At 44.9% G+C, this 25,619-nt stretch overlaps 1 protein-coding gene across 15 annotated transcripts in view; it reads right to left on the bottom strand.

The window, feature by feature from the left end:
• Positions 1-25,619, bottom strand: part of ZNF16 (zinc finger protein 16) — a 47,861-nt gene that overhangs the window by 21,472 nt on the left and 770 nt on the right. For 2 of the 15 annotated variants that reach the window (XM_045895602.3, XM_064587574.1), the window contains 4 exons: positions 24,169-24,243; positions 23,684-23,810; positions 22,891-23,004; positions 15,052-19,162 (listed from right to left, as the gene is read on the bottom strand). In XM_045895602.3, coding sequence (XP_045751558.1) covers positions 16,800-19,162; positions 22,891-23,004; positions 23,684-23,810; positions 24,169-24,207 — 2,643 coding nt within the window. In that variant the 5' untranslated portion in view covers positions 24,208-24,243 and the 3' untranslated portion in view covers positions 15,052-16,799. Of the gene's footprint in view, positions 1-6,744; positions 6,874-15,051; positions 19,163-22,890; positions 23,005-23,683; positions 23,811-24,168; positions 24,655-25,619 lie in introns of those variants that run through there. The other 13 variants (XM_064587578.1, XM_064587576.1, XM_064587577.1 and 10 more) reach the window with 13 other exon arrangements.

The raw sequence follows: 25,619 nt of genomic DNA, 5'->3' as shown, positions 1-25,619 counted from the left end.
GTGTTTTTGAGGACACACCAAGAAGATGTGCACATTCCTTCTGCACATGGCCCACATGTCACACCTCACTGCAGCACAGCTCAGAAACATCATTTTTTGCTTGGGTGGGCAAATGCTCAGCTAAATTTCCATCTCTATAAGGGACAGAGAGAAGGGACACTAAGGGACAACGAGCAGGCTCTGTGCAACTACTATGAGAGAAAATAACACAGTAAATACTAAACCGGGAAGCAACATCAGAAAACATTAGAGGGAAAAACTGAGAAAGATGCTGACACAAGGTCTTATGAAAACAGTAAAAACCCACCATAATGTGTCCAGGGGAAAGAACATTTGTATAGAATATGATAGATCACTGTTCCCATGCTCTGCCCAGCTTTCTTCTCGAATGGGCCTCAAGTTCTTGTTGGGAGTTGGAGGTATAGGTTGGTGGGTAGGAAGTCACTATCTCATGGTCATTGGGAGTTTCTCAGTTCAGCAACTGACCATCTTTTATAGTGTCAACACATTTATCTTTGTGTTTTTTTGTGTGTGTGTGTGACAGTTCAGATTGACTGAAAAATTATGTTTTTCATCAAACTTGCAATAAGACTGTTTCATTCTAGACCAATTCATGAGACAGTGTCATTTTTACTATAATACATAATAGGCAGACCTCTAATAAATTTATTGAGAATAAGTTATCTAATAAATTTAGAAAGAAAAGAAAGGGGAAAAAACTGAAACTAAGAATGGACCATAAGAACTGCTGTAAAGTGCATTTCACATGACAAACTACATACTGAAGCCTGAAATTTTCTTTTTTTTTTTTTTAAAGATTTTATTTATTTATTTGAGAGAGAGACGGAGAGATAGTGAGAGAAAGCACAGGCAGGGGATTGGCGGGGGAGAGGGAGAAGCAGACTCCCCACTGAGCAGGGAGCCTGATGCGGGACTCGATCCCAGGATCCTGGGACCATGACCTGGAGCCGAAGGCAGGTTAACTGATGGAGCTACCCAAGCACCCCTGAAGCCTGAAAATTTCTGTTAGTGGTTGATTGTGACAACAAAAACAAAAAGCCATAAAACCAGGTAAAAGCAAAAAATGAGGAAGAAATCGAGGAAAGTATAGCTAAAACTTGTTATGGATTGAATGTTTGTGTCCCCACCCCCTAGATTCATATGTTGAAGCCCTAAACTCCAACGTGATAGTATTTGGAGGTGAGACCTTTGGGAGGTGAATAGGGTTAGATGAGGTCATGAGGATGGGCCCCTATGATGGGATTAGTGCCCTTGTAAGAAGAGGAAGAGAGACCAGAGTGTGTTCTCTCTTTCTCTTTCTCTTTCTCTCTCCCTCTTCCCCTCTCTTTCCCCCACTTCTCCCCTCTCTCCCTCCCTTCCTGCCACCCAGGTGAAGACAATGAAAAGCTGTCAGACTGAAAGCTAGGAAAAAAGCCCTCACTGGGGAACCAAATTGGCCAGCACCTTGACCTTGAACTTCCCAGCATCCAGAACTGTGAGAAATAAATTCTGTTTTTAAGCCAGTCAGTCAATGGTGTCAAGTTATGGCAACCCAAGCTGACTAAAAAAGATTTTGGGGGGCACCTGGGTGGCTCAGTCATTAACCATCTGCCTTCGGCTCAGGTCATGATCCCAGGGTCCTGGGATCGAGCCCCACATTGGGTTCCCTGCTCAAGAGGAAGCCTGCTTCTCCCTCTCCCCCTTCCCCTGCTTGTGTTCCCTCTCTCGCTGTGTCTCTCTCTGTCAAATAAAATAAAATCTTAAAAAAAAAAGATTTTGGTACCCAAGAGTGGGGTGATGAGTAACAAATACCTAAAAATGTGGAATTGGATTTGGAACTTGGCAGTGGGAAGAGTTTTGCTAGAGATGTGGATGTTGAGGGTGATTCTGGTGAGAACTCAGAAAGAAAATGGGAGAGATGTAGAGAAAGCTTCCATCTTCTTGGAGAATACATAAATAATCATGAGTAGAATGATAGTAGCAATATGAATGGTAGAGGCCATCCTGATGAGGCCTCATACGGAAACAAGGAACATGTTATTGGAAACTGGAAGAAGGGTGATTCTGGTTATAAAGTGGCAAAGAACTTGGTTGAATTGTGTTCATGTTCTAGTCTTTTGTGGAAGATGGATTTGTGAGGAATTAAATTGGATATTTAGCTGAGGAGATTTCTAAGCAAAGTGTTGAAAGATTGGCTTGGTTCCTCCCGACTTCTTATAATAAAATGCAAAAAGAGAGAGATGAATTGAAGGAGGCATTGTTAAGCAAAAAGGAACCAGAACATTAAAAAATTGGAAAATTCCCAGCCTGTCCATACTGCAAAAAATGAGAAAGTGTGTTCAGAAGAGAATACCAGGAATGTGGCTGGATTATTACTTGATAAAGAGATTATGGGACATGAGCAAAAACATTGCCAATTTGCATTGACTGGGACAGAGATTGGACAAAATGAAGGAAGGCTGTCAGACTTCTAAGATCCTACAGGACTGAACCACAGAGCTACTAGGTTACAAATGTGCACCATTCTGCAAAAAGGGAAGAATGACCCTAAAGGTGATACGGAGATCATTACGGCTGCGTTCTCAATTTCAAAGGGGGCGTCCATTGCCTCGGTTTCAGCAGGCCTAACAGTGGCTGCCCGGAGCCTTGGGGAGCCCTCTGCAGAGCTTTCTGGAGCCTTCAGGATGCCACTCCGCCTGGCAGAGCCACAGAGGGGAGACTGCTGTCCTGGTGGATCTAGAAGGCAGAGCCCTGAACCCATAAGGACTATTCTTGTGCCTTAGATCTAATGATATTTTTCCTGCTAGGTTTTCAGTTTGCTTGGAACTCATCACCCCTTTCTTCCTTCCAATTCCCCCTTTTGGAATGGGAATGCCTATTCTATGCCTGTCCCACCATTGTCTTTTGGAAGCACATAGCTTATCTGGTTACATATGTTCTCAGCTGGAGAGGAATTTTGCCTCAGAATAAGTCATACCTCAGTTCTCACCTATATCTGACACAGATATTTAGATGAGATTTTGGAATTAGTCTTCAGAGTTGATGCTTGAATGAATTAAGACTTTAGGGACTGTAGGGATGGAATGAATGTATTTTGCATGCAAGAAGGACAAGAATTTTGGCGGGCCATGGAGGGAATGCTAAGGACTGAATGTTTGTGTGCCCCAAATTCATATGTTGAAGCTCTGACCCCCTATGTGATAGTATTTGGAAGTGAGAACTTTGGAAGATGATTTGGTTACATGAAATCATGAGAATGGGACTCCCATGATAGGACTAGTATTCTTATAAGAAGACGAAGAGTATGCTCTGCTCCCTCTCTCACTCTGTCTCTCCATCTCCTCTCTCTCTCTCTGTCATGTGAGGACATGGTGACAACGTAGCCATCTTCAAGTCAGGAAAAGGGCCCTCATCAAGAACCTGATCGTGATGGCACCCTGATCTCGGACTTTCCAGCCTCTAAAACTGTGAGAAATAAGTGTCTATTGTAAGTCACCCAATCTGACTAAGACACTAGTCAAATTTGCTTCAAATCTGGGTCTTATAGGTTTGCCACATTTAACTATCCTTCACAGACTAGAGAATTTCATATGGCATAGGAGTCACCACACCCGAGTTCATCAGTCCTGAACTTTCCATATAAATGATAAGTCAGCCTTCTCGAGTTGGGAGAGCCAATAAAATGATGAATGTGTATGGAAATGAACATCAAAATTGATAAACCTTTAGCTATACTGACTAAGAAAAAAAGAAAAGACTCAAACTATTAAAATTAGAAACAGAAATGGGGATATTACTTCCAATTTGACAGAAATAAAAAGGATTATGAGAGAGTGCTGTGAACAATTGTATGTCAACAAACTGGATAACCTAGATGAAATGGAAAATTTCCTAGAAACACACAATCTACTAAGACTGAATCATGAAGAAATAGAAAATATGAATTGGGGGGGTGGGAGGATGGGTTAGCCTGGTGGTGGGTATTGAGGAGGGCACATTCTGCATGGAGCACTGGGTGTTATGCACAAACAATGAATCATGGAACACTTCATCTAAAACTAATGATGTAATGTATGGGGATTAACATAAGAATTAAAAAAAATCATTTAATCAGGAAAAAAAAAAAAGAAAATGTGAATTGGGCGCCTGGGTGGCTAAGTTGGTTGGGCGACTGCCTTTGGCTCGGGTCATGATCCTGGAGTCCCGGGATCGAGTCCCGCATCAGGCTCCCTGCTCAGCAGGGAGTCTGCTTCTCCTGCTCCCCCCTCTTGTGCTCTCTCACTCACTCTCTCAAATAAATAAATAAAATCTTTAAAAAAAATGTGAATAGACATAAAATAGGAGATGGAAACACTAACAACAACAACAACAACAAAAAGCTCTGGACTTGATGGCTTTACTGGTGAATTCTGCCAAATATTCAAAGAAGCATTGACACCAATTCTTCTTAAACCTCCCAGTACATTGAAGAGGAGGAACCACATCTTAGCTTATTCCATGATACCAGCCTAGCCAATCTGGAAAGACTACATATAGCATGATTCCAACTATAGGACATTCTGAAAAAGGCAAAACTATGTAAACAGTAAAAAGATCAGTGGTTTCCAGGGATAGAAGGGGGAGGGGTAAATAGGGGCAGCATAGATTTTTAGGGCAGTTAAATTCTCTATATGATACCATAATGATGGATATATGTCATTATACAGTTGTCCATATCCAAAGAAGGTACAACAGCAAGAGTGAATTGATATGTAAACTATGGCCTTTGAGTGAGTATGATGTGTTCTTGTAGGTCCATCAATTGTAACAAATGTTCCAGTCTGTGGGAGATGTTGGTACTGGGGGAGGCTGTGATGTGTGGGAGTTTGAGGATATATGGGAACTCTCTGTACCTTCACTTCAGCTTTTCAGTAAACCTAAAACTGAGCTAAAAAAACACAAACATCACTCAGCGAAGGGAAACTAGGGCCCAACCCACAAAAGAGATAGACTCTTGTCTTTGTCCCTTTCTTTCCCTTCCTCCCTCCCTCCCCTCCTTCCTTCCTTCCTTCCTCCTTTCCTCTCCTCTCCTCTCCTTTCTTTTTTTTTTTTTTTAAGATTTTATTTATTTATTTGAGAGAGAGAGAATGAGAGACAGAGAGCATGAGAGGGAGGAAGGTCAGAGGGAGAAGCAGACTCCCCGCCGAGCAGGGAGCCCGATGCGGAACTCGATCCCGGGACTCCAGGATCATGACCTGAGCTGAAGGCAGTTGCTTAACCAACTGAGCCACCCAGGTGCCCCTTTCCTTTCCTTTCTTCAAGCAGCCTCCATGCCCAGCATGGAGCCCCTCATAGGGCTTGAACTCACAATTCCAAGATCAAGCTGTCTGAGCTGAGATCAAGAGTCAGGTGCTTAACTAACTGAGCCACCCATGCACCCTCCATTCCCTTTTCTAAAGCAATTGCTGGTGCAGAGGACCATTCCCATCAGGGATTCTCAGATGAAATGGGAACATTATCAGCCTACGAGAATGGGTTGGTCGGGGCACAGGGTCAGATGTAGCCTAGGGCTTCTATCCAAAACTCAGAGCCCATAATCTTAGTGTGGTGGAGAGGTCCAGGGTAAAATCTGAACTGTGGATGGACTTCTTAAGAGAGTTCAGGACACCTAGTGGACAGGCTTCACACTGGTTCACCTTGCTATTTCAGGTGTCTGTGGGCCAAGCTTCTCCTGGGGTCAGGGCTACCTGGAGGCCAGCACTGAGCCTGAAAGACTGGCCACAAATGACTCCATTTGTCCCCAGGGAGCAGAATCCATAGAATGCAGCTCAGATGTTGCCCCAGATCTGACATCCGGGCCCCTTTTCAGTAGGGGACATGGAAACGTCAAGTGAGGACCAATGAAAAAATGCTCCCTTACCTGGGTTGGACAGGAAAGGATCAGTAGAAAGAGTTTTCATCACCTTTAAAATGAGTAACATGGAAACAATAGAGATCTCAACTAAATTAATGTAGACAATCTTATGATCGCTGCTTGATGAGAATGAGGACAGCAAGAAACAGGCTCCAAACTCTCTTTTTGTCTGTTTTTTTTTTTTTTTTTTTTTTGTCTTTCAGCAGGAACAGAGAGGCAGGAAGAAATGAGTGGGGGTTTTTTAAAGGTGAGACTCTGCTGGTCAACCCTGGGCTCCCACAGGTCTGACCTTCGTCTCCCTCTCCACCAGGCCCAGGTCCCTCAAAATGGAGGATGCCAGTTCCTAGAGCCAGTCCTTCTCAGAAATCAGAGCTCCCTGAGGAGCTCATCAGGGGAAGAGAGACTTGGCACTCAGCTTGCTCTGCCCTGTCCTCTGTGGGAATAACACAGTGATGGAGCTGGGAAGGGGTCTTACCCTCTAGGGACAGTGACACATAGTGGAAGAATTCTTGGATGTTTCAGAGGCAAAATTTGGGGGTCCTGGCTTTGGACAAGTTGTTCAGGTCCCTAATTTTTCAGACTCCTCCTTTGAGAGGGCACTTAGCCCCACATGACCACTTGGGATATGTGTGTGGAAGCACCTGTCCCATGACCCAGCAGTCCCAGACTAAGCCTTACTGTTGTGGCCATTGACCCTTTGACCTTGAACACTAATTCCCAGGGGCACTCAGGGTTGAATTTTCAAGTAGCTTATGCCCAAGAAGACATTCTGCTCAGGCTCCGACAGGGTCCCATTGCTCCTCCCTTCAACACTACAAACTGTTCTCTTATTTCCCAGCTGTAAGGCTCACCTGAGAGGTCCTAAAGTGGCAGCGGACAGGCTTCCACCTCAGAAGAGTCATTTGTGCCCTCTGTTGTTCCAGGGCTCCTCTCCCTAGCTTCCCCATGGATTTCCAGGGCCTGTGCAGCATGTGGTTGACCTGGGAGAGAGAAGCACAGGGAAAGGCAGGTGCCAGGAGCCATGAGGCAAGGGATAGAAGGACTATCAGAAATCAGGGATGTGGGGAAATGGGATACTTGCTAGCACTGTTGGGCCTGTCTGCCCCCTTCTCTCCAGGATGCTCTTCTCATCTCTTGTCTCTTACGGGCCCCTGTGCATGTGCCACTTTGAGGGTCAGAAGGTGGGAAAGTCTGTTGGGGGAGTGCCTGGGTGGCTCAGTCGGTTAAACGTCTGCCTTCGGCTCAGGTCATGATCCCGGGGTCCTGGGATCGAGCCCCACGTCGGGCTCCTGGCTCAGTGGAGAGTCTGTTTCTCCCTCTACTCTTCCCTCCCCTGCTTGTGCTCTCTCTCTCTCTAATAAATGAAATCTTAAAAAAAGAAAAAAAAAGGAAATGCAATTGATTGGGGCACCTGGGTGGCTCAGTCGGTTAAGCGTCTGCCTTCGGCTCAGGTCATGATCTCCAGATCCTGGGATCAAGCCCCACATAGGGCTCCCTGCTCAGAGGGGAGTATGCTTCTCTCTCTCTCTCTCTCTCTCTCTCCCTACTTCCCTCTGCCCCTCCCCACTGCTCATTCTCTCTCTCAAATAAATAAAATCTTTTAAAAAAAAGAAGAAAAAAAAAGAAAACTCACGACCAATATCCTCCATGAACAAATTCCCCAGCACAGAAAGAGCAGAGTCCAGAGGAATTGTACAACAGGAGGGGAGGGCCCGCTTTGCCAGGAAGGAAGGCTGCTGGGTCAAGATTCTTTTTAAAAAGCCAACCTAAGGGCTCCTGGGTGGCTCAGTCGGTTAAACGTCTGCCTTTGGCTCAGGTCCTGATCCCGGGGTTCTGGGATCGAGCCCCGCATCGGGCTCCTGGCTCAGTGGAGAGTCTGTTTCTCCCTCTACTCTTCCCTCCCCTACTTGCGCGCTCTCTCTAATAAATGAAATCTTAAAAAAAGAAAAAAAAGGAAATGCAATTGATTGGGGCACCTGGGTGGCTCTGTCGGTTAAGCGCCTGCCTTCGGCTCAGGTCATGATCCCGGGGTCCTGGGATCGAGCCCCGCGTCGGGCTCCCTGCTCAGCGGGGAGCCTGCTTCTCTCTCCCACTCCCTTCGCTTGTGTTCCCTCTCCCTCTCTCTCTCTGACAAATAAATAAATAAAATCTTAAAAAAAAAAAAAGGAAGGTCTATTGGGTGGGGTCACTGCGCACTCCTCACGGCTCCATTTTGGGGAGCCCCTCGCCTTTTGGCACCAGGAGTTTGGCTCCCTCATAGTGTCCGTTGTATCACCACAGCCCCTCTCGAGAGCACCCCATTCTCGGTGTGGGGCCTTCAGTGTTCCTAATTGCAACATCATGCTCTCCTCAAGCAGTTCCTCCTTTTGAGGATTAGACTCCATCACCCCAATGTCCCCACTGTGCCTCCAAAGCTTCACTGCAGGTGTATGCACTTTAGCTATCAGACCGCAGAGCCTGAGCTTTGTGATCTCAGGCCTTCCCGTGGACTTTTCTCAGCTCACTTCCCTCTGCACCCTCCCTCTTTTTTTTTTTTTTTTTTTTTTTTAGGATTTTATTTATTTATTTGAGAGAGAGAGCAAGCAAGCATGCATGAGCGGGGGGTGGGGAGGGGCAGAGGGAGAGGGAGAAGCAGACTCCCTGCTGAGCAGGGAGCCCGATGGGGGGCTCCATCCCAGGACCCTGAGATCATGACCTGAGTCAAAGGCAGATACTTAACTGACTGAGCCACCCAGGTGCCCCTGCACTCTTCCTCTTGACCCTTACATAACCTTGCTTCTAAATTGGCCTTAACCCTTTCAGCTCATGATGTTCATAGAAGCCTGTCTGCCCCCATATGTGATCATGCCCAGTGCAGCTCGGCTCCCGCCCCTATCCCACTCCCCATAGGGCTTTGCATGCAGTTCCAATGGATATCCTAGGTATCAAATCCTGGGACACTTTTAGTCCTTATTATAAGGGATTTCTGTAGTTTTTGGTACAGTTATCACCCCAGCCTTCAAGTTTCTCTTTTGCTTCAATGTTACCAGGATCCTAATTTTAGTTTGATTCCACTAATGAGTTCCATCTCTCATTGATGGACTCCACTTCCGCTCTCTGCCCTCAATGATGCTTTTGCCCAGGCCCCAGCCCCTACCTTTTCACCCCAAACTTCTGCCAATCTAGAGACCCCAACATGGCCCAGAGCACCATCACTTCCTCACCTTCTTTCATATCTATCCCCATACAAGAAAACACCAACTTTACCTTGGTTGATGTAGTCGGACACTTAAATAAGAAATGAGGGGTCATCCTTCATCTTATTTCTTCCTCACTGTCTAAATCTGTGAGCACCTAGTCCTTCCAATTTTACCCCTTAAACATTTCTGGCATTTGTTCCTTCTTTTGCATGCTTATCACGAATTCAGTCCCTTATCACCTTTATCCGGGACAATTCCTATCTCTTTCAGTCTTAAGCAAATCTATCTGGCATTATCCCTTCACCTTGCTTATCCATTTCTCTACCATAGGTTCAGTTCTGTATCACCTTCACCTGAATTGACACATTCTCTTTGTCCATTTCCCTTCCACCAGTTAAATGCCATATACCTTATGTGGATCATCCTTACAACCTCCTCATTCTTTTCCCCACCACTAAGCTGCAACAGCCACTTCCCTGCCTCTTATCTTGGCTGATTAAAACAACTCCATAAAACTAGTTATCTGTCCAACATCCTGAGATGATACAGCTTAAATACTCTCAAAGCTTTCAGTGCCCCCCCCCCCGCCTTTTTTATAGCTGGTGCCCGACCCTGGTCCACAGGGTCCTGCATGGTTGGGAGCCTCAGCCTCAGCCTCTGCTTGCCTGGGACTCTGCACCCAGCACGAGAACTGTCCCTGTGCCCACACTCACCTGTGGTCATGACTGTCCTGGCCCCTTTCTCTCCCTTACTCCTCACTGCTGGCCAATGCCCCAGGCCCACTGAGAGTTGGTCCTCCCTCCCTCTCTTACTCTTTTCTTAGGGATGGAGGAGAGGGGAGGTGACATTACTGCTCCAACAGCCACAGATGGTACTCACTTTGAAAAATAAGGGAATGGGAGCTGTAAATTCCCATGTGGGTGCAGAGGGAGGGCTAGGTTCTCAGAATTTGTTTTTTGAGGAGTGGGAGGTTGTTTTTAGCTATGAGTTTGTCCACTTGAGTGGTGTTTCCTTCATTTTGGTGGTTTGTAGGAAGTCTTTGTGTATGTGTCCTTTAAATTTTTAAAAAAAGATTTTATTTATTTATTTGTCAGAGAGAGAGAGCGCGCACATGAGCAGGCTCTCTGCTGAGCAAGAAGCCCGACGCGGGACTCAATCCCGGGACCCTGAGATCGTGACCTGAACTGAAGGCAGGTGCTTAACCAACTGAGCCACCCAGACACCCTGTGTGTGTGTTCTGATGAAGAAATTTGGAACAGACTATCAGGACCACAGAAACTGTTCGGGGGAAATGGAGAGATCTTGGTCAAAGGGTATAACCTTATAGTTACAAGATGAGTCACTTCTGGGGATCTAATGTACAGCATGGTGATTATACTTAATAATACTGCATGTTGTACTTGAAATTTGCTGATAATAGATCTTAAATGTTCTTATCACACAAAGAAAGGTGTGGAAAAACTGTGTGAGGCGATGGACGTGTTAATTAGCTTGATTGTGGTAATCATTTAACAATGTATAGTTTTATTAAATCATCACATTGTATACCTCAAATATATACTATGTTTGTTAATTTACCCCAATAAACATGAAAGAAAAAAAGATCAGAGAAACTGCCCTGAAAATGCAGGGAGGCTTTTTGGGTGCAATACAGACCTTACTATTGGGGAATTGGGCAGCATCATAGATGTTTTAATGTGACAGGGAATCACCATCCCCAGAAAAAGGGATTCTCAGCACAGCTGGGGGCCTCTTAAGGCCCCTTTAGTTCTAGGTTTCTGGAAAAATGGGACTGTGAATAATACAGACAGCTCTCCCGATCTCATTCCTCTCATTCCGCAGTTAGAATGACAACCCTGAAGCCCAGGCAGGTGAGAAGAGGAAGTGGATTCAGGAGGAGCAAATGGAATAGCATGAGCATCTGGAAGTGTGAGAATGGGAACTCCACGAGGCTCTCTGCTATTTCCTGGGTTTTGGGGCTACTATAGTCAAGTTCTCTCTAGTTTGCCTCATAATGGATGCCCATAAGGAGGACCAGCCAGCCTGCTGTGTTGGTGAGGAAGTCGGGGCAGGTGGGCTCTGAGCAGCTTGCACTTCCTCCTGCTGCTCTGTCCTCTTTCAGCTGCTGGGACCCAGATGAGTTGTCAGTCCTTGGAGTCTGGTGCTGTGTCCTGAAACCTGATCCTAACCTCTTCCCAAGGGCATGGGGGTGGGTGTAAGGGGTGAGAAATGAGTGACTTGAGATGTTTCCATGGTTAGCCAGTGTCTGAAACATGCAATGACCACTGTTCTACCTGGAATGTTTAGGACACAGAAGCAGATAAAGACCAGTCCCCATCCTCAAGCAGGCCCCATAGCTTTGAGGGGAAAACAATTGTTCCCATACCGGCACCCCAGCCTACAGGGCTTGGGGACCCAGGCCCTGCAGTTACTTGCCAAATTCTTCTGAGATAAGAGCTTCTAGATATTTTTCTTTGGCCACAGGATGGAAAGGATACCTCACTTCTCCACAACAAGCTACTTTATTCCATTTTTCTTCAGAGCATTCATCACCAACAGACAATTTCTCTGCTTATCATCTTTCTCTCCGTGCTAGAGTGTATGCTCCATGAGGGAAGGGATTTTGTTTTATTCACGTCTCTATCCCTAGCATCTAGAACCATACCCAGAATAGGTACTTACCTAATACATTTGTTGATTAAATGAATCCATGAATCAACTACACACTAGATGTCTTTTAAGAAAGGAAGAGAGTGCTATTTGGGAAAACATTACATCACAACATTATACGGGTTATTATACATAAATCTCTCTGCAGTAAGAGTTCTACTATGCCCACTTTTATGAGGAAAAACAAGCCAGTGAGATGAAACCAAGATTGTAACTCAAGCTATCCCTCTCCAAAGGCAATGTGCTCTTTCTGTTCTTGCTACCCTGACCAGAGTGGCCCTGCTGTGTGCCCACTGTGTTCTGGGCAGCACCTTGGTCACTCTGCATACTTGGTTCTACCTAATCCCCAAATAACCCCACATGGATTGGTATTTCTTTTCCCATTTTGCATGCTTAATAGCAAACTCACTCATAGAGGTTAGTTTGACCAGAGTAATCTAGCCTACAGGTGGGAGCTGGGCTCACCTCCAGGCCTCTTTAGTCCAAAGATTTCTATTATAACACCCTGGGAACTCACATGGGGATTCTGCCAAGTGCAGTATGTCTACTTTGTGTATACATTCTCAATCTGGGTAAATCCATGGGGTGGGTTCTGGGTCCCAGTGATCTTACTGTGAGATGATCCTGAGTTAAAAATCCATTTGCCACTTGACTCCATAAGCTCCTACTCTGACTGGTAAACAACAGCAGTATCTTGAGCCAGTGTCAATTCAGAGTCAGAGCCCAGTAACCCCTGCCCTAGGCTGATCAGCCTCAGACTACCAGGCACAAGCCTGTATTCCAATCAGGGTCATGGACCCATTACCATGAGTGACAAACATGAGATCTGTGGGATGTCCCACTAAATAAAGGAAAGCAGAGTTATTACAAGACTTCCGGGCAGGGTGGATTTTAGGTGAAATCTATATGGAGCAGTGCTTGGATGGGTGGGCAGCAAAGCTGGGCTGTGAGTAGTGGGTCAACATCAGGTCTGGACTGAGAAGTGGACCCAGGTTCCTATTTCCTTGGAAACCGCAAAATTTAGATGTGGAATGTGTTGTCCAAAACTCCTTATCTGGTTCTAGTTGTAAATCAAGGCTGCTTCTCTGTATCAAAGTGACTTTTATCTGCCAGGAAAGAGTGGGTATTTCATTCTTATAATTTATAACACATTCCTGTCAGTCTGTGATATTGGAGAACAAAGTTTCCCAGTAAGAAAGCAGAGGTAAAATGTCATGACATTTTACAGCTGCACATCTTTTTTGGGAAAGTACTGTCTCCTATTAACCTTGAAGCTGGTTTTATCTCTGTGATTCCAGCCCAGTGAATAGTTTAATAGATTTTTTTCCTTTCCCGGTCCGAGCTAATTTTTACTTTCTTATCTCTATAGGTGTGGGTATTTCCTGTCTTTCAACATGGTTACCCCATAATTGGCCACATTCCCTTTGGGGAAGGAAATAAGATATAGTATAAAATTGGGAGAGAGCATCAGCATCTTTCCTCAAGGGAATCTGGCCTTTTCTCCTTTCATGAGGTTCAGGTCTTTTCACCAAATTTAATGTTTTTTTCACTTATACTGATAGAGACTTCAGTAGGCTATCTACTTCAGTCTCAGAGACACCATCACCGTTACCCAGGGTAACTTCTGATTACTGCTCTGGCCCTGGGCCTGTTAAGGTGACACACTTCCATGTCTCTGAAAGGGTTATGAGCTACTGTCTGGTATTCAGCCAACCCCAGTGAGTTATTGAACCCATTTTCATGACAGCTCTCCCAACGCCATTCCTAGCCTATAGAAAGTAGCCGCTGGAGCATCTCCCACGGAGGTTGGTGCACCCTTGCGAATGCATTTCTCAAGCCTGGGTGACCCTTCTGGGGTGGGGGAAAGTAGGCTGGGGCAGGTGAACAGGGCATCGGTCAGCACTGCCAGTCACTACAGAATGAATCTCTCTTCCATAAAGCTTCCTTCCATCTACTGAAGAAACGGAAATGTCTTTCTCTTCTCAATTGTAACTAGTTTACTTGGTTTAGAAGCTGGGGGTGGCAAGTGGATGACTGCTCTGTGCTAATCAACAAGTGTAGCACAGAGAGGGTCTGCACCATCAGGGGAGAGTCTGGCTCCCAACTAGTATTAATGCCATCTCCAAGCTAAGGAAGAAATTGGGTAACAGAGAAACTTATGACTGGAATCGAGGAGAACATTAACAACTATGTAAATAAAATTGAATACAATTTGGATGAAGTACTTAATTGAAAACTAAAACAATGAAAAACTCATCACAGGTATTAGTCAGAAGGATGTTTTAGCCATATAAGCTGAAATAGAGGATTAGGATAAAGGTTGGGATTCTTAGTTAAGTGAAAACACCTCCCCTGTATGTAAAGATGGAATTAAAAAGGAAAAAACCCAAATATTTTTTCCTGATTTGGCATTCTAAGATTGCATGCGGTCTTGAGGAAGACACTGCCATGGCTTCCTAGTCCTTCTGTCTCCTAAAAGAACGCCAGAGATCCTTGGAGCAGAAACAGTTAATTTCCTTTCCTTCCTTCTTAAAGGTCCCTTCTCTAGAAGTTGTAACTGGATAAAAAGCTCCAACGCCCTGAGAAGCCAGGAGAAGCCATGACTTAACAAATCCTGTAAGTCATATCCCATGCCACAGTGTGTCTACTTGATGCTTATTTTCCTCCCAATTCACAGGGGTTTGACTTTCCAAATTACCTTGTAGAAAAACTCATTTTACACGTGTCATTTGACTTAGCAGGATCTCAAGTCTGAAGAAGAAGGAGCTTCTGACACAACTCCAGGAAACTGAAGTTTCCAGTCACCTCAGGAAGACAGACATTCCCTCTCTTTTATGTGGAACATGTTGTTGGGCAATGAATAGCCAAGTCGTAAGCCAGAGGCTCCTACCTTTGGACTGTTTTCTCATTTTCCTTCATTGGTAAAACACCTAAAAGACCCACGTACCAAACCACGTTTAAGAAAAGTGTACCATTTCCGATTTGCAATCAGTCAGATGGGCCAGCCTAGGGGTTGCAAGCTCCCTGCCAGCACTGCCTTCACTCTTGGGGTGCTGGGGTGCAGCAGGACTCAGGAGGTACCAAGAGCCTGGACAGGTACCAGAGCACTGCCACTGAGCAGCTTCTCTGTATCTCAGTCCCACTGTGAAACAGGGTAAGTAAAAGTACCTACTTCACTGAAATGCTGTGAAGGTTAAATGAGAAAACCCAGGCAAAGCCTTAATCACAATGCCTGGTATATGCTAAGGTAAAAAAAGTGAAGGTTTATTGGCTTAATCAGAATTTTTGTTCAGCATATAACCATTATCATCACAGTAAATTCACTCCAGTTTTTATTTTATTATTTTAAGTCAAAGCTATTTGTGGTGAAATGTGCTTAGGAGGATTATCATGAAGAGGCAGATTTTCCAATCAGCTTTTCAACATTCTAAGATAAGCCAAGACCACTACCACTACTATATGGACAACAGCCTGGAAAATAAGACCTGAAGTATAGGGCAAGTCAACGTAAGGAGAAAAGATCAGTCAAATTATAAGAAAGTCCCTTTGATAAACAGGAAAACTGGAACAATTTTATTAGTGAAAAGGACACTATAAAGGAATAAAATGGCCAATTATTAAGTAATTCATTACTCTTACCTTTTCTTCTTTCTTACCCTGATTCTTATATACAAAGCATCACTCCATTATAGTTTATCCCAAATACTAACTGGCCAATCCCTTCTGAAATGATCATACATACCATATCCAGCTTGTTCATCAAAGACTTAAGCTACTTTCAGTTGTCAGATTTCAGCATCTAGAACTCTCACAGACTGCTGTTGCTGAATTTCTCGTATGTACAACCTATTTCAGCTCATTTTGATGCTAATCTTTCCTCCACAAAAAAAGGAGAAAGTGCTGAAGAAGTTTCTGGAGAAAGGCGTTCGGAGGATACTGAAGTGAGCCACTCATGAGTGAATCGGGCCGCAGCACCACAGACAAGGGCGGCAACTCTGGAAACCGGGTTTAAGAAAAGAGCTCCCAGGATGTATTTCATCTCAAACATCATGAACCAAAGGACACTGAGACGCTGCTGACCAACATCACTCCAGGGGACAAAAGGCACCTTTAAAGCACGAAGACAAGAGTGCACGGGTTGACAAACAGCCTGCACGATTATCTACCTACTAAAAGCTGCTCAATGGCCCTGCCTCACCAGGAGTTCTCACCTGGAGTCCTGTCCTCTGGCAGCAGAAGGACCTGCCACTCCTCACCAGAGTCTGTTCAGTGCCAGCTGCCCAGTGAAAGGGAACAGCTGTGACCGCTCCCCTTCTCTCCCTGAAAAACATGTGGAATACACCAATCTTGGTTTTGAGAACAAATCCTGTAAGTCATATCCCATGCCACAGTGTGTCTACTTTATGCTTATTTTCCTCCCAATTCACAGGGGTTTGACGTTCCAAATTACCTTGTAGAAAAACTCATTTTACACGTGTCATTTGACTTAGCAGGATCTCAAGTCTGAATCTACACACACACCTCACCTCATTCCTTAACAAATTTTGCTCCTGTTTGGATTATCTGGTGCTGAAAAGGGAGAACAGTTTTGAAGTTAAAGGGACCACATCCTCACAATAAACCCTTTTGAAGAGGCCCAAACAAATCAACAAGGAAATCTCAACCTGGCTCTTTCTGGCTTTAAAGTGCAAGGGTTCCAGTTACTTTCCTTGAACCTGAAATAGATGATGAGGAGGAAGGAAGAGCAAACGGCCGCATGAAATACCTCACTGCACCTTAAGGTCTGGGGCTATGAAAACACAATCTTAAGTGTAATTAAATTGTGTTCATTTCAAGTACTTAAGTACAGGGCCACCCTCTGAATCAGAGGAAAGGCATGTGACCTTGGACTTTTTACCACATAATTTGGCAGCCTGCCCTCAGTTAACAGTGCACTGGGAGACTGTTAAGTCACTCGAGATGAATCTCCAAAAGAAAGCCGTAAAAGCAATGAATGGCTTTCCCATCAGTATACTGCTCCTGTTGTAAAACAGTGAAGACTTTATCAAATAAAGCAGTTATTCTCCACTGTGAACTTTATGGTGCTGAATGAAAGCTGTCTGTGCACTAAAGAGGGCCCCACATTTAATGCACTTATAGGCTTGCTCTCCAGCGTGAATTTTCTCATGACTGGTAAGAGTTATTCTCTGACTAAAAGTTTTCCCACATTCATTACACACATAAGGTCGCTCTCCACTGTGAACTCTCTGATGTCGAATAAGGTGAGAGCTTTGTCTGAAGGACTTTCCACATTCAGTGCATTTGTAAGGTTTCTCTCCTGTGTGAATTCTCCTGTGTTGGATAAGGGATAAACGTGCACTGAAGGCTTTCTCACATTCATTGCATATGTAGGGTTTCTCTCCGGTGTGAATCCTCTGATGCTGAATAAATTGTGAATGCTGACTGAAGGCCTTGCCACACTCCTCACATTCATAAGGCTTCTCCCCCGTATGAATTCTGCGATGCTGGACGAGAGAGGAGCGGACATTGAAGGCCTTCCCACAGTCACTGCACTCGTAGGGATTCTCTCCAGTGTGAATCCTTCGATGGCGGACGAGGTGTGCGCTCTGGCTGAAGGCTTTCCCACAGTCACCACACTCATAGGGTTTCTCTCCATTGTGTGTTCGCTCATGCTTAATTAGGGTGGATATCTGCCCAAAGGTTTTCCCACACTTGTTACACTCGTAGGGTTTCTCTCCAGTGTGGCTCCTCTGATGCTGAATGAGGTGTGAGCCCTGGCTAAAGGCCTTCCCGCATTTGTGACACTCATAGGGCTTCTCACCATTATGGACTCTCTGATGTTGAACAAGGGAAGAGAGCACACTGAAGGCTTTATCACACTCATTACATTCATAGGGCTTCTCACCATTGTGTGTCCTTTGATGATGAATAAGATTAAAACTCTGGCTGAAGGCTTTTCCACACTCATCACACTCATAGGGTTTCTCTCCAGTGTGAATTCGCTGATGCTGAATCAGATGTCCCTTTTGGCTGAAGGTTTTCCCACACTCACTGCATCCATAAGGTTTTTCTCCAGTGTGAATTCTCTGATGCTGGATGAGGGACAGGCGAGCACTGAATGATTTTCCACACTCATCGCAAACGTAAGGCTTCTCTCCAGTATGAATTCTCTTGTGCTGAATGACTTGGGAGCGCTGACTGAAAGATTTTCCACATTCATTACACCTGTAAGGTTTCTCTCCAGTGTGAATTCTCTGATGAACAGTAAGGGTTCGGTTCAGGCTAAAGGATTTCCCACATTCATTGCATTCATAGGGTTTTTCTCCTGTGTGAGTTCTCTGATGTTGAATGAGAGATAATCGTGCACTGAAGGCTTTGCCACACTCAGTACAGTTATAAGGTTTCTCTCCAGAATGAGTTCTCTCATGCTGAAAGAGGTGTGAGTGTCTACTGAAAGCCTTCCCACATTCCGTACACTTGTATGGCTTCTCTCCACTATGAATTCTCTGATGATGAATCAGGTTAGAGCTATGACTAAAGGCTTTCCCACACTGATTACACTCGTGAGGTTTCTGCCCCATATGAATTTTAAGATGTTGACTGTAAGATGAACGTGCACTGAAAGCTTTCCCACATTCACTGCATTCATAAGGTCTTTCTCCAGTGTAAGTGTTATGGAGCTGAATGAAATAGGAATGAGCCCTGAAAGATTTGCCACACTCAGCACAAGTGTGGGGCTTCTCTCCACAGTGAACTCTCTGATGTTGGCTGAGGACAGAGCAGTGGCGGGAAATTTTTCCACATCTACCACACTCACAGGGCTTCTCTCCAGAGTGACTTCTCTGATGCTGAGAAAGTGCTGTACTCGGGCTAAAAGGTACTCCACACTCAGTACACTCAAAGGATTTCTCTGGATTGTTAACCCTCTGATTCTCACTAAGAACTGAACTCTGCCTGGGCACTTTCAGAAACACATCTGTCTGACAGGCTATTTCTCCTAGATGGAAACACTGGAGATTAATGAGGTCCTGACTTTCTTTAAAGTCATCCATACATGGCACATTCTGGTGGAGACTCTCCCCTCTAGATGCTCTATGAAATCCAAAAGAGTTTGGGTCTGCAGTGCAGTTTACCTCCACAGAACTGGATTTCTGGCCTTCCCCTCCCATAGGGGTTTTCCTACATGTTAATGTCACTGGCCTGGAATTGTTCTTCTGGGAGAAGGATTTCTTAAGTCTTTCCTCTGCAGATTTTCTCCAGCTATTCTTTAACTTTCCCTCAGTTCTACTCATCTCTTCAAAATCAGGTTCCTTGGAAATATTCCTTACATGTTCTTCTGATTTTGCTCTCTGGGATCCCACTGCTTTGGAAATTTCCTGTTTTGGAGTCAATCCCTTCTTCCCCGTCCGAGACTCAAAACCTGAAAGAATGAAGAAAAATTAGTTACTCATATTTTACTGTGGGAGAAAGAATTAGAGAATAAATAGGAATATTTATATGAAACAACTATCTCCTAGGAGGATAGTGAATTTTCAGAATGTAAAACCAAAAAACAACCTCACTAGGATGAGAAGAGGAAAGAGGGGAAGAGAAGCATGCTATCAGAGCAAGGAAGGCTGGTGTGGGAAGGAAGTAAGTAAGGAGAGAAGCCCAAGGTCTAGGCTTATATCTGGGCTAACTAGGCGTGGACAGAGCAGGAACAGTGAGGCATGACCTGAGGGAAAAAGAGCTCTCAGAAAGGTGACGAGGGTGATGAGGAAGACTGCTGATCATGTCACTGCTCATACTTTGTAAACAAGGTATCTTCTTCTAGCTTACTTATAATAGGTATTCAAATATTTGTTTAAAAACGAATGAGGGGCGCTTGGGTGGCTCAGTCGGTTAAGTGTCTGACTCTTGATTTCGACTCAGGTCATGATCTTGGGGTTATGAGATCAAGCCCTGCATTGAGCTCTATGCTCAGCAGGGAGTCTGTCTCTGTCTCTGCCCCGACCCCCTGAAATAAATGAATAAATCTTAAAAAAAAAAAAAAAAGAATGGTAAATGACTTATGATGAATAAAGGGTATACAGATTAATGGATACTGGAAAAAATGATTTGATCTGGACAACTTGGCTTCACAGAAGCAAATCAGGGTGAATAGAGAATAGATACAAAGAAGCAACCTACTCATCCAAACAGCAGGTGCAGCACAAGGCAGAAAAGCTAAATGTGTGCAATAATCCACACCACACATTCCCAATGAATAAAAATACCTGAATATTTGTAAAAACTGTGATACAGATGAATTCTGAAATCCAATGAATGGAAATTTACCAAAAACAAAACAAAACAAAACCCCAAACAAAACCACTGAATCATGTGGACACAAGGACTGTTGGAAGGATAACCAGGTCAGAACAGTGAGAGGGGAGCTCTGTTGTGAGACGCCACAGAGCACAATGGAACCTCTTTTTTGTAAACTGCTTACTATTAGAGCTGTAACAGTCTGTAATCTTCAGACTGTTTAGCCAGACAAGGAAACAGCTGAAAATGTTGATTAGATGAGATCTAAAATTGGGCTAAGTCATTTTAACAGACTTCAGTGACCTACTCACAGTACTTCAAAGGGATTTACTTTACTATTTTTTACTATTTTTGACAAAGGCACAAAGGCAATACAAGTGGAGAAAGGATGGTTTTTTCAACAAATGGTGCTGGAACAACTGGACATCCACTTGTAAAAATTTTAACGTGGTTCCATAACTCATACCAGACACAAAAATTAACTCAATATGATCACAGACCCAAGTACCTAAAATTTCTAAGTTACAAAATTTTCTTCTATAAGAAGAAAATGTCGGGCACCTGGGCGGCTCAGATGGTTAAGCGTCTGCCTTTGGCTCAGGTCATGATCCCAGAGTCCTGGGATCGAGTCCCGCATCGGGCTCCCTGCTAGGCAGGGAGCCTGCTTCTCCCTCTGCCTCTGGCTCTCTCTCTCTCTCTCTCTGACTTTCATGAATAAATAAATAAAACATTTATAAAAATATTTATAAAAAAAAATATATATATATATATATATATATATATATATATGAAGAAAATGTTTTGGATTAAGCAAAGTTTTCTTAGATATGACACCAAAAGCACAATCCATAAAAGAACAAACTGATGAACTGGACTTCATCAAAATTTAATAAAACTTCTACTCTTCAAAAGACACCGGTAAGAGAATAAAATGACAAGGCACAGTGAGAGAATATCTACGCAAAGCATTTATCTGATAAAGGGCCTGTATCTAGAACATTCCTATGTTCAGAAAGCAACTCTTTAAAACTTAAGAGAACACAAACTGAGTTAAAAAATAAGCAAAGATATGAACAGACACTTCACCACTGAAAATACACAGAAGGAAAACAAGATACTCAAAATGTTTAACTATTAGAGAAATTAAAAGTAAAAGTAAAACCACAATGAGACACCACTACACATTTATCAGAGCAGCTAAAATGAAAAAGACTGAGCACACCAAGTGTTGATGAGGATGTGGAGAAAATGGAACTCTCACCCATTGCTGGTGGGAATGTCAAATTGTGCAACCAGTTTGGAAAACATTCTGGCAGTTTCCTAAAAGTTAAATATACACCTACCATGTAACCCGGTCATGCTATTACTAGGTACTTATCCAAGAGAAAAGGAATGCATGGTCATACAAGGATCTGTACACAAATGTTCATAGCAGCTTTATTTGTATTAACCCCAAACTGGAAACAACCCAAATGTCTGTCAACAGAATTGAAAAACAAATTGTGGCAAATCCATACAAATAGCATACTAACCAAAATGAAAAAACGAGTTATTGATACATAAAGTAGATGAATATCAAAAGAATTATGTGCAGTCAAAAGATGTCAGACAAAAAAAAAAGGGTACATGCTCTATGATTCCATTAATATAAAATTCTAGAAAATGTAATTCATATTGACAGCAGGTAGATCAGTAACTGCTTCATGGTAGAGATGGGAAGGGGTAAGAGGGAGGAATTACAGAGAGACAGCAGAAAGCTTTTGGGGGTAATGGATATGTTTGCTACCTTGACTGTAGTGAATAGTTTCACACATACGCACATAATGCAGAAATGTTACCAAATTGCACATGTTAAACATGCATGGCATATTATACGCTTAAGGGCGCCTGGGTGGCTCAGTCGGTTAAGCGACTGCCTTCGGCTCAGGTCATGATCCTGGAGTCCCGGGATCGAGTCCCGCATCAGGCTCCTCCCTGCTCAGCGGGGAGCCTGCTTCTCCCTCTGACCCTCCTCCCTCTCGTGCTCTCTGTCTCTCATTCTCTCTCTTGCAAATAAATAAATAAAATCTTAAAAAAAAAAATTATATGCTTAATATTCCTTAATAAAGCTGTTTCTAAGAGGGGAAGAACAACACATAGGGTGTGGAGCCGGCATGCCAGAGTCCAACCCAGCTCTGTTCCTGAGCAGTTGTGTGATCTCATGCCAGCAAGCAAATCTCTCTGTGCCTTAGGGTTTCTTGGGTACCGGCTCTGCGAGGATACTGGAGGACTGCAGAAGTTGACTGTGTCAGCGAAGTGCTAGACGTGCACTGAGCACAAACGTCCAGGCGTCGCTGGCTGCTGTGGCAGCTGAGGACTCTGCTCCACTTCCTGTTTCCTATTCACATGCCCATATCCTTTGCTACACAGGAAGAAACCCTAGCTCATGTTTTTTCCCAAGGCCCTGAATCAGCCTGGGAACTCTGAGTGAGCAATAGCAGGAGTGAGTCTGGGCAGAGGGCATGTCTCTGGATGGTCTTTCTAAGCAGCCAAGGCAGGGCTGGCCAGCAAGGCCTGAGAAGGATGGGTGACACAGAAGCAACTGGCAGGCAGCCAGGGAAGGGAGCCAGCTGCCCCAGAGAGATACCTGAGCTCTTTTCTGGGATTGAGAGAGCATTTTCTGGGTAAGGGAAACATGAACTCATTTATGGGTATAGAATACGGGTGTTAACAGAAAGAAAAGAGAGGTAGAAATGGAGAAGAGGGAGAGCAAAGCTCTGGTGTCACAAAAATGTGGTCCAGAGCTCATAGAGAAGGGCCTGGCAAAGTGGCAGCACCTGCCAGCATGGGCAGGAGAGCACAACAGCATTCCTGGAGACTCACTTTCACTCCTGTGACTCCGGATCCAGCCCTCCTCAATTTTCGGTGAGTATGAGGCCCATGGCTCTTCCCCCTTCTCCAGCCTGGAGATGACATCAGGTTTGGAACCTTGAAGTCCTGCTCCAGAGAAGGAAGCAAGGCTGACAATTCATCCAAATCCAGGGCAGAATGGCCCCATGGGCAGCACCTGTGTCCCGTTCATGACCTCCCTGCCACCTGTCTGTAAACCAAGGAGACAGATGCAGTCCTCTTCCCTAGCTGAAGAAAAGTTAAACCCAGCTCTTTTGGGGGCCAAGGATAAGGGACAGAGTTGGTGCCTGAACACATCACGCTAGAAAACTCATAATAGAGTCTTGGTGTTGACGTCCACAAGGACTAAAGGGAAGCAGCATATTCTGGTGTAAGGCAGGGCTTGAAACCAAATGGATTCAAATCCTAGATCTGCTCCTGACTGCCTGTGTGAACTTAAGAAAGTGATGATATCTATCAGCCTCAGATTCAACTATAAACCATTTAACCCAACACCAACCTTGAAGATGCATTACGATTAACTTGGGATGTGAATATACTTAGGGTTCAATGAATGATATTCTTCTTCCATATTTCCTACAAGGAAATTGGGGGAGTCTGTGGCGCTGCCTGTCCTCTCCTCTGTGCTCACTAGGCTTTCCTGGGACCAAAGTCAGAAATGCCTTGTGTTTGGCCCCAGAGGGTGAGATGCCTCTGAGCCTTGAGCCTAACTCTAGTCCTGTTCATGAGCAAGGAAACCAGAGCTGAACTTCAGAAAGAGTCTTACCCAGTGAGATCAGGTTTCTGTAGGTCTCCAGCATCACATTACTGTAGAGGCCCCTCTGAGCAGGGCCCAGACAGCCCCACTCCTCCCGGGAGAGGAACACAGCCACGTCCTCAAAGGAAACTAAGACCTGGAATGACAATATCTTGTTGCAACCCCAGGGTCAGGCCCAGGGTGGCTCATGATGGGCAAAACCCCTTTGAATGCATGTACCAGCCTGCTGTCCTCACAAGAGTGGGCTCTTTGAGACCACCACCATTTTGACTTGTCTCTGTCTGCCCAACCCCTGCCCTCTACTATGCCTTGTGCAGGGATTGGGAAGACATTGTGCAGCATATTTCAGGGACTTGAACTCAGGGACAGAGGACATTGGTGAAGACGGGGACCCATCTACCCGCTGGGACCAGCCCCTCATAGACAGAACCGTGGAGAGACTCTAGCCAAGAAAAGGCTAAGTCTACAGAGATATCTCCATGAGGACCACTCACCTGGGGCCCAGCAGGAAGGAGCTGCTTGACAGCCATCATTGGATCTCTTAGCTTGCCCCAAGGAGGCGGGCGAAACTGCAGGGAGAGGGAAGACTGTGATGGAGTGTGACCAGCCTGCTTTTCACAGCAACACTGAGACTTCTGTGCCTGGATCTCAAGAGGTCTATGGCAACAGAGACCAAGTTTGGGGCTGCCAGGAAGCTCTGGGAAGGGCAGATGGACTAAACACCCAGTGGTCTCTGAGACTATATCCCCTTGTCCACCATGAGGCTTCCCCAGCAGCCCCTGGTACAAACAGCATCCTGAGGCCACCACGTGATGGCCCCAGCAGTGCACCGGAGTAGACAATAGGCTGCATCTCAGGTCCACCTTGGAGGTCCTGGAGAGTGGGCACACAGCTGAGGACAAGCAATCCAGGCTCCTACTCTAGGATGGTGCACAAACAAGTAGGGAGGTTGACAGACAAAATGCCTGTGTCAGGTGATGCTAAGGGACAGAAAAAATGAACAGCATGAGGGCAGCAGCTGGTGGTAGGAGATATTTTACACAGGGTGGCCAGAGAAGACAACTTTGATAAAGCAACACCAAAGCAGAGGTCTAGATGGAGTGAGGGCAGACACTATGACACTATGTGGATATTAGGGGAGATACATCCCAGGAAGGGTAATGCAAAAGTGCAAAGGTTCTGAAGTGATGGCCCACCTGATGTGTTCAAGTTAAGGGCAAGGAGGCCAGACGGTGGAGTAGGGGAGGGCAAGAGAGAGGAGGGTGGGGTGCCTCATAGGCTATAGAACTTGGGCTTTTACTCTGAGTTGGGAAGCATCTGGAAGATCCGGGCAGTGATATGACCTGCCATGTGGCTTCTCCAGCTGCTGCTTTGAGAACAGACTAGGGGTGGGAGTGGGGAGTGTAAGGATCTAACAGGAAAACCAGTTGGAAGGCTCTAGCAACAATCCACCAGAGATGACAGTATCTTGGACCAGAGTGGTGGGAGCAGGTGATAAGTGATCAGATTCTAGATGCATTTCAGAGGTATAGTCAACAGGATTTGCTGAGGAATTAGGTCTGGGATGAGACACCAAGATTTTTGCGCCAAGCTACTGAGATGAGGAAACTTCCATTCACTCTAAAGGATAAGACTTACATCTGAAGGGTAAAAATTAAAAGCTGTTTTTGTACATGCTGTATTTAGGATGCCCATTAGATTTACAAGTGGAGAATCAGAGCTTTTGGATATACAGGTCCAAAACTCAAGAGAAAGGCTGAAGCTGGCTGGGTGTATTGGGAACTAGCAGTATATGTATGACATTCAGAACCACCCATCCGGTTTTACTTTAGGCTGACAGCTGACGTGAGGGCTATCCCTCCCAGGAAAACCTTCCCAAACAGCCTCTGATACAAAGGCATCTCCCACCTCCACAGCCCCCGACCCCAGGCAAACGAAACGTGTA

The sequence above is a fragment of the Mirounga angustirostris genome, unplaced genomic scaffold, assembly GCF_029215605.1.
Source record: "Mirounga angustirostris isolate CCGP_5_RB_7025 unplaced genomic scaffold, mMirAng1.0.hap1 SCAF_4, whole genome shotgun sequence".
Taxonomy (NCBI): Eukaryota; Metazoa; Chordata; class Mammalia; order Carnivora; family Phocidae; genus Mirounga; species Mirounga angustirostris.
Note: the sequence above shows the minus strand (reverse complement) of the source record. Positions and strands in the feature narration are given on the sequence as shown.